Source organism: Buceros rhinoceros, unplaced genomic scaffold (genome assembly GCF_000710305.1).
Source record: "Buceros rhinoceros silvestris isolate BGI_N320 unplaced genomic scaffold, ASM71030v1 scaffold7647, whole genome shotgun sequence".
NCBI classification, from domain to species: Eukaryota; Metazoa; Chordata; class Aves; order Bucerotiformes; family Bucerotidae; genus Buceros; species Buceros rhinoceros.
Genome location: NW_010420370.1, coordinates 73,234 through 82,392, shown reverse-complemented (window position 1 = coordinate 82,392; position 9,159 = coordinate 73,234). Strand labels below are relative to the sequence as shown.

The following is a 9,159-nucleotide window of genomic DNA, read 5'->3' as shown; positions in this document are numbered from 1 at the left end:
AAGAAAAATCTATTAAAAATGCCTACTGTATTATCTAAAGGAATTAGCATTTGCTAGATTGCCAGTCAGCCAAGGTTTTACAAGAGTTATTGTCATTTTGATTTTCAGATGAGTCATTTGGTATATTGCCCCCAAAGGCACCTCATTATGATTCAGTGCACAGCATATAAAATACCTTAGGCTTTCAGGGCTCCATGGAAAGCGAGTGGGGGTTGCGGTGGCTCAGCGTTGTGAAGCAGCACCATTATGCTTAATTGACACCTTTGATGTAGCCCTAAGACAGCACCTGCACCTCCCACTGCTGCTCTGAAGACGTCAGCCTTACGCAGAAAAGGCTTCTGCTTATGAATCCTGCATTGCATTCAGCTCCCTCTGTGAGCAGCCCCAGCTATCCTTAACTAATCCCATTGCTTCTCAGTTTGGCTACAGCTTGGCTTAGTACAGAGCAGGAATTTTGCTGCTTGCTATTATCAGGTTAAACAGTAAGATTTTGTCCATGTTAGAACTCGTAGAAGGTAAGTCAAATGCCTTGTTGATATCCTAGTATGTAAATATTCTCCTAAGATTCAGAATCTGGGAATCCGATTGCCGATTCTTTTTATCTTGGTGCTGACAAATGTGGACTGTGATGTAATAGTTCCTTGTTTAAGAATATTTACATATAGATGTGGTACACGCTTTGTAGTGTTTCTATCAGTGCTTCAGTGTGAACATTATTGATAGCCTCTCATGTGATTACTTTGTAGCAGAATTCTGTCCTCTGCTGTTATTGTTTTGTGAATTTAATGGATAATGTCACATGCATGCAAAAGATGCTTCTAAAATGATAGGCACTGACATATAAGAAGGAACTTATCTGAGAAAGTGATGCTTTGCTGTAAGTCAGACTGGAAGTGTTGCTTCCAGTTTATTTGCCTCTTGAAATCCCTTCTGTGTTAGGTCTGAGGTGATGTTTGGGTCAGATAGTATTTCAAATGAATGAGTGAGGAACAGCAAGCAGCTGATTTGTTCTAACAAGCAGTGCTGCTTTTTATTTTTGGTAGGTAGCACTCCAAGCCATAACTGAATAGAATGAGAAGGTTTACATATAGCAAGTGGCTGTCAAGGCTAACAAAGCACCTTGCTCCCCATCACTTTAAAGCACAGGAACATGTTTTCTGCCATGACTAAACAGGTTTGTTTAATTATTTGCTTGCACTCTGTATAAACATTGACTTCATGAGCCAAAACTCCGAGGAAACAATTCTTTTGTAAATTACCTTAATTGATGTTAAGAATTAAGTAAGAACAATCAAATTGTTTTAAATAATCTGTTCAGGAAAGAATGCTTTTAACAATGCCTTGTATTTATTTTTTTTTCCAATTTATTGCCCTTTTAGTGAATGGAACCCCTGGTAGCCAGCTTTCTACTCCCCGCTCTGGGAAGTCTCCAAGCCCGTCTCCCACCAGCCCAGGAAGCCTAAGGAAACAGAGGGTAAGGAAATAAGGAAACTGCTTTCTGAGGGTGGCTGGGGAGAGTCTGGTATAGCCATTAACCAACAGCCTTGTCCCCACTGATTCCTTGTGTGTAGAGTCACAGGGTGGAAGAGCCTCGCTACTGTCTATGTTGTGTTTGTACAACGCTCTAAAGTGAAATACAGCTGTTCTGTGTCTGTCAAAATGATAAGTACGCTGAGGGTTTGTTTATCCTTGAAGGGGAAAACAAGAGTAACTTTCTCCTTTTTTACAAAACTTTTTGTTTGTTTGTTTTAGTTTCATTTTCCGAACATTTCACAACCGGAAGGAAATAGTCACGTTGTCAGAGACAGGGGTTTTTTTGTTCTTAATTTGACATGGGCATTGTGTTGCTTGCAAAATCCACAAACAGCTTTGATTTAGAAGCAAGGTGAAACAATGCACTGTGGAACTTAGCTGTAGATTAGCTGTGATATCATAGCCTTGTGTGGTGAAGATACTGTCAGTATCAAGGCAGCACGAGACTTCTCAGTCACTTTGCTGGAGTGCTGGACTGGAGTTGTTAGTTGCTGTAGGATCCCCCTAGTAATCATGATTAGAGGAATCTACAATGTACATCCAGAATTAAGGTAGTACCTATGTTACTGCTGTAACCCTCTGACAAAATATTACTTGTCAACCTGAAAGGCTCCACATGCTGATTTGATTAATTGTATTTGTTCAAAAGCGATGGGACAGATGTCTATGTATATTCTTTTCTGCTATTTTCTAAACTGTGATCAGTTCTCAATGGAAGCTTCCCTAAGGCAGTACTCTGTATCTCAGACTTGTTTATAAACACAGTTTGAACACAGGCTTTTCCTGCCTTCTCAGTTTTTAAACAAAGACATAATTTGCGTCTCTCAAGTAAGGGGTTTATGTACAAAATTGGAAGTTCTTGACCTTAGGAGCTGGTGCAGACACATATCTAGATATCCAGAGCAGGAATAGCTGTAGCACAGCACGACTCCCTTCTACGCTGTGTACCCTTCTTCACGTCCAGTGGATACCAGGGAGCTGAGGAATTGTGGATGCCCAAGTCTCAGCTCATGTTGGGACACAGCCATGGGTTTCTTTCATGACTTGTTTATAGATATGGAAATTGACTGTGATCTTGCAGTATAGCGATAGCCAATGAGTGGCAGCTTGAAACTTCAGGGTGGTGTCGTGGTTTTCAACATCTGCGTCACAGATAATAGAGTTGCAAGTTTCAGTGAGGTAAACTGGTACAAAAATCTTGAATGCAGTGTCTTCCACACCAAATTGTTCTTACTCCGAAAGCTTATTAATGAATCATTAATAAGTCACTGAAGAGGGAACAAAGAGTCTTCCAGATGAATTATACATTGGTCATCTAGGGTGTATTGTTTAGATGAATGAGACCAGTATACAGTGGATTTTCATTTGCTGTAAGGTTGACTCTTTTCATTGGTAACTTTCTAAATTTACTTTCCCACCACTGATGCTTCTCTCCTCAGTGTTAATGCTGTGGATGGAGGAGTGGGAACCACGTTGTCAGCACCATTAGACACAAGGGGATTTTGGCCACAAGGTTTCTGACTTTCAGATTTGGAGAGCAGACAGGCTGCTTCTTATCTGGATTCCCTACGTGGGAACGCAAACCAGGACAAAGTGTAACAGGATCACCAAGTGGCAGGCAGCATTAAGGATGCAAAGGGCAGTGTAGTGGTAACATAATCACATTGCTAATGGTAAAAAAGATAAATATTGAAGTATGCTACAGGAGGGATAAGACATTGTTAAAAAGTCAAATTGTCATCTTAGATAGTCATATCCAGTCCCCTTGACCTGAGTGGGGTACCTTTTGTGCTTGTCTGGCTGTATTTTAGACAGATTTTTCTCTTTTTTTACCTGACAAAATGTGGAATACATTTGTGTAAAAATAGGTTGCAGTCATGTAAAAATGCATTGCAATAATATTATTTAGGTTACAAAATCAACTGCTCAGAAGTTCATGGAAACTTCATACTTGCTCTGAGAATTTATTTCAGCTCCTTTCTTGTTTAACTTGTGAAGTGAATGAGCTAAAATTCGGTGGAAAAACGTATGATTGTATCATTAAAGGTCATGTGGTGTATTCCAGTGACTAAATTAGTTCTATGAACAGCCATTAAACAGTGCTCACTAAGCTTAATTTTCTTGTTAACAGTATAAATTGTGCTCTATTTTGTTTTACAAAACATCTTTTGTATGTTGCCATTTAAGCTTTATTTAGAGGACAGGTAATTTTATGTACTATATTGTCATAAACCGAATTTGAACCCACAACATTTTGCTTTGACTTCAGTGGCTTCAGCTACAGGGCTGACAAGCCAGCAGGAGGAAGTTTATTTCCTAGGAGGTTGTTGAAGTGTTGGTATCATGTGATAGACCTACAAGGGAGAAGAGGAGACTGATTTCAGTGGCCTCCTTGTCCCCAGTGTTGAAAGGTGAAGTATTCCTGCCTCAAATGAGAAGTGTTGGCTGCTAGAACCACAGTCAGGGGCTGAAGTTGATGGGTGGGTTTCTGACTGGTCTGCGTTTCTCTCTTTATGTGGTGTTTGAGGGAGTTACTGCTTTAGCATGGAAATTTGGACACTGGGTCCTGAGAATGACAGCTCAGCTGTGTAATTTGTGTTTTCTCTGCTCCTCTCTCTGTGCAGTTAGAGTTAGAGGAGTGACTGTTCTCTCATGACACCAGGTATGTGGGATGCCAGTAGTATGTTCTGGATCTGGAAGGCGAAAGGGAACATTGATTCTAGCTTAGCCTGATTCCTCTTGATGTAACTAATCAATGAGCTCTTCAGCATCCCCTTCTGGGTGCTATAAAGGAGTTGTGGGCTTGGTTTGTCAAAATGCTGAGGGGTCTGGGCAAGCTGCCAGTGTTTTTCCTGAGAAGTACAGGTGAGAGAAAGTCATACTTTTCAATTCAGAGGCACTAAAGCAAGGTACTTTCATAAACTGAGGGATTTCTCCATGTGAATAGTAAAGAACTGTAAAAATAGTAGATATGGTAGAATTTTCCAAAGAAAATATTCCTTCTAGTTATGGAGTGCATTAGGCAACTTCAAATACTTACTGACATTTCATCACTCACCTTTTTTAAAAAATAAATTCTGGCCTTTGATGGAAGGTTTTCCATTGATGTAAATAAAGCAAAAAGTGCCCCTGTGTGTATACTTATGAAAACAGTACTCTTGTAATGTTGCAGATAAAATTTTGTACCTTCAAAACCCAGAACATAAAAAGATAAACTTTTATACTTTCTCACTTACATATGTGGCTGAGTTGTTTCCAGAAATTCAGAAATCAGTGAAAGTTATATTTTTGTAATCTTGGGTGAAATTCAATCTACATTTGAGGAAAGTAAGATCCGAAAGACGGGTTTCATGGGTGTAATACAAGGACTTGAAAGTGAACTAGGAACTATTTATCAGCTATCTGAGCTAACCATCAACAAATTGTCGGCCTTTGAGTATTTTACTTTGCAGACCGTGTACTATAGTTATGCTTTCTTACAGTTTAATTTTTTTCTTTATATTTACTCCTAAACGGGAAATTAAGATTTTAAATTTTTAAATTGTTATGTATTTAATTGTGTATTTCCACAGAGGAGTAAAACGTCTGAAATTCAGGCTTATAGCAGTTGAAGTAGAGAGTTATTGTGTTGCACATGCATACAGTTCCTACCGCAACAGAGTGTGGTTAACGACACAGACTCAGATAAGGTGACACGACAATCATAACAATAAACATGCATAACAGCAACTGCCACATTTTATTTGACTAGCCTTTATAATAGTCTAGGAGCTTATTTTCCCACTATCTTGTAATCAGTCATTACTTGAATTGAGATAGACACATTCTATCCTTTTGCACCTGATTTTCTGTGGCTTGGCATTATTTTAAATGTTTTTTCTACTTCCCTAGAGACTACAACCTATAAAATAATTAAAAATTCGATTTAAGGAACCTCTTGAGTAATCAGACAAAGTTGAATTCTATATATATAAGGATTTTTTGCCTGTATGTGGCCAAGAAGTGTTATTCATTCAGCAAATTTTGTCTTTTTATTAATCTATGCAAAATAAATAGATTTCCTTGTATTTTACAGAAATACATGTCTTCAGCTAATTACAGGCAAATGAAATCCTTGCAGAAAGGAAAACTTAAAAAAAGTTTCAACTATTTAGAAGTATATAAAAAAGCAGAGAATATGATCCTGAAGTAATGTATGTGATTTTGCTTTAAAACAACCACAGAATTATTAAAATAAACACAAAAATATTCTCTAAATATTACAAGTCAGTTCTCACAAATATCGTCTTTGTAAGTTCTGAGTTCATATTTTTTTATATTTGGAGGAGTGAGCAGTCACTTGGAAGATACTATTCAAAAGTTTAGGGTATTACCCTCCCAAGCACATAAAAAGATTTCTTTTTCTGTACTATATATTAGAATTATGTAAGTGTATATGCTTAAAAGAAGGTTTAATAATTAACTAGTTAGTATTCAGAATGAGCTCATTGTCCATTTAAAATTTTTCTTTTGTCTAGATTGTCCACAACAAAATAGAAATGTGTTTAATTTTCACTCTGCCAATCTGAAATGTCTGCTACTGTATGTACACAGCCCATTGGCAGAATACATGCAGAAAAAGCATTCTAGCGAATGAAAAACCCCTTTAAGGGACTTAAATGCCCTTTATATCATGCCTGAAAGTAAAACATAAACCTGTATAGATTACTGAGATTCTCGTATATCTGAAATTTGTAAATGTTAGTTTTAGGTAGTCCTTGTTTTGTAGTATAGCTTTCAGATTTGTTTATTTTTTTTGCCTCAGTTATCTTCCTGTGATTAAAAAAAAAAACCAAACAAACAACCTCCAAGCCAAGGTCCAGCCTAAAACTGGCCCCATCAGCCTTCCCATTCTCATGAGTTCTTGTTTTGTGTCTTGTAATTGTTTCTTTGTATTTCATAAATATGTTTTATACTTAAAGGATCCCCCAAAACACCTCAGAGATATCAAAGTTTGGTTATGAGGTGTGCTGGGCATCTCCCTACTCACCGCCCCTCTAAAACATCGGTTGTGGTTAATTCACTTTAAAATGAGGGTCCTCTGTTCTCTACCACTTCTCTTTGCTGAACTTTCTCTTTGATTCAGTGCTATTGTGTGTCTTGGTGAGGACTGTTGTGCTGTGTAGATTGGACAGGACAATGTATCATCCCCTAACACCTCTGGATTATCTGATCCGTCAGAGGACGCTCTGAGTGGGTGTTGTAAAAACGAAGTGAATCCGTATACTCAGACTCTCCCCCTGCTGTCATGAGCTGGTTGCTTGGCTACCGTCAGAAAGAGACAGTGTTGGGGGGATGTTAATGCTGTCTTCTTCACGTATGCACAGACACGGAAAAACTGTGGAAAAGAGATACCCCTATCAGGACAATATAGGTAACAGCAGTGTTCAGTGTCAGCATTCAGGGGCTCAGATGTTGCTGGATCCGTGCTGTACCACCAGTGGGGTGGCAAGTTTTGATTACCTTATATAAGGTAAGCACTTCCTTTTGTACTGCTGTTTGTGAAACAGCAAAAAGGGAAATATAGTCCCTTTAGGATTATATTCATGTTGTCAGGTTTCCAAACAACCAGAACACTTTCCAAAAAAGACAAATATTGTTTTACTAGTGTTTTAATAGGAAATAAAAAAAATAATTGCCTCTTAGATTATGTTGTGCATTGAAACTCCGGCTTTATTTACTAACCATCTATTTGTTGATTAAGAAATAATTATATGACATTAAGCCAAAAATCTGAGTATATACAATATATGTCTTTTATGTTAAACAATATATTCAGGTCCACAGTAACAGAAAGAATACAGTTACAGCGCAACAAATCAAACACAATAAACAAATTTATACTGCACTTCATCTTACAGGACCTGTATCGCCCACTCTCTTCGGATGATATGGATTCAGTAGGAGACTCAGTGTAAAAGAGAAAATGGAACAATGTTTATGGTTTGTGATTTGATGAAGGTTTAACATTTTTAAAGAGAATAGCTGCTAATTTACAGTAATAGTGAATTGCACAAAAGAGTTTTGCATATTTAATATCAAAAAACATGGGGCCAAATTAATTCTAGTGGATGAGGGTATTTTTGTCTTTACCACTGCATTTTAACGCAAGAATTTATAATGAATGAGCCATTAAATATGTCCGTCAAATACAAAACTGCATTGTGCACACTTTAAAAAATGGTGATTGGATAAGGTGAATATAACGCACAAACCCATAGTGAGCACATCTATGAATAGCATTCTTTTTATCACCTAAGATACCGATTATATGTTCCATTTTTACCATAGGTATCTTTATTCATTTCGGTGTGAACAGTTAATGATTACTTTGCTTTTACCAACGAATATGTAAAATGCAGAAAAGAAAAAACATGCCATATTAAACTGCTTGCACCATGCTGTCTGATCCTGACACGAACAATTGGAACTCTCTAAGTTTAGTCTTAAATGAAAAGAAACTGAAGAAATCCTGCGTGGTCACAGGAAAAAGAGTAAATGCTTTCAAAGCGGTGTTCAAGTTCTCTTCGCTGCATTACCGACTGATGACTGTAAACAGAAGGATGTTCGCAGGCAACGTGAATGTGTTACCTGGCAAGAGCTGTTAATGCTGCTCATCCATGTGTTGCAAGTAAATATGAACAGATTTCTACACAAGGAAATATGGGGGCCTGCTGGCCAGCAGCGTCATCTGACACACTCATGATGACACCTTTTGGAAAAACACATTTTGCCTGAGAAACTAGAGATTATTTTCACTTATGTTAAGGACAGGAACATTATTTTTTATTTGCTGCAATAAGATACTTTATGCATTTTAAATGAAAGCCTACAAAATGGTGGTACTGTAAAGCATCCTCCTATTGACCTAATTTCTCTGTTTTCATAATTTCTAGAGGTGGTCATTTTGTACAGCATGAATATGCAAAACTCCTTTAGTGTTAAAGTAGGTCACGCATTATAACCAGTTGCTTAACAAATATCTACTAATACTGTTTGTTTTCTGCTGCTTTATTGTGAGAATATTAGTCTACCTTAATTTACATAATAGCAATATTTCCCATCGTTATGTTGAACATTGCTTTAAAATTTAACTGTTGTGTTTAAGCCCATACTGTAGTGATCACATGCTTTTTCTGTCTTATGCCTTTCCTTTCAGTATCTCAAATACTAATGATTTAAGAATTAGAAATTAGTGTTATTCTGATCCTCAACAAAGATCTATAGAGATTATATTTTTGAGCTACTTAGTAATGGTTTAATATGTTTTGAAATCAGGAGAATTTACTTAATGCTGCTGCATGCCAACTTGTAAATGTAGTTAAATTGTTACTTCACACTGACTTGTCCATAATAAAATTCAGCAGCTGGAAAATGTTGGCATGTGATGATATGGCTTCACTGTATCAATATTTTCTTTGTGGAGGATATTTACAAAAAAGGAGTAAAAGGGCAGCAGAATACAAAACTTACCTTCTCTGTTTTCAACACTTGGTTCCAGTATCACCTGGAGAGAAAGCCATTGATCTGGCAGGTTTGCTGGAGCAGTTAGGTCATTCCCTTCTGAAATGCGTATTTTGCCATTCC

General features: G+C 37.3%; 1 protein-coding gene across 2 annotated transcripts in view; it reads left to right on the top strand.

The window, feature by feature from the left end:
• Positions 1 to 374: 374 nt before the first annotated feature.
• DCLK1 (doublecortin-like kinase 1) overlaps positions 375 to 9,159 on the top strand; it is a 62,976-nt gene continuing 54,191 nt past the window's right edge. For both annotated transcript variants that reach the window (XM_010139285.1, XM_010139286.1), the window contains exons 1-2: positions 375 to 515; positions 1,380 to 1,474. In XM_010139285.1, the coding sequence (XP_010137587.1) occupies positions 497 to 515; positions 1,380 to 1,474 (114 nt within the window). In that variant the 5' untranslated portion in view covers positions 375 to 496. The remainder of the gene's footprint in view (positions 516 to 1,379; positions 1,475 to 9,159) is intronic.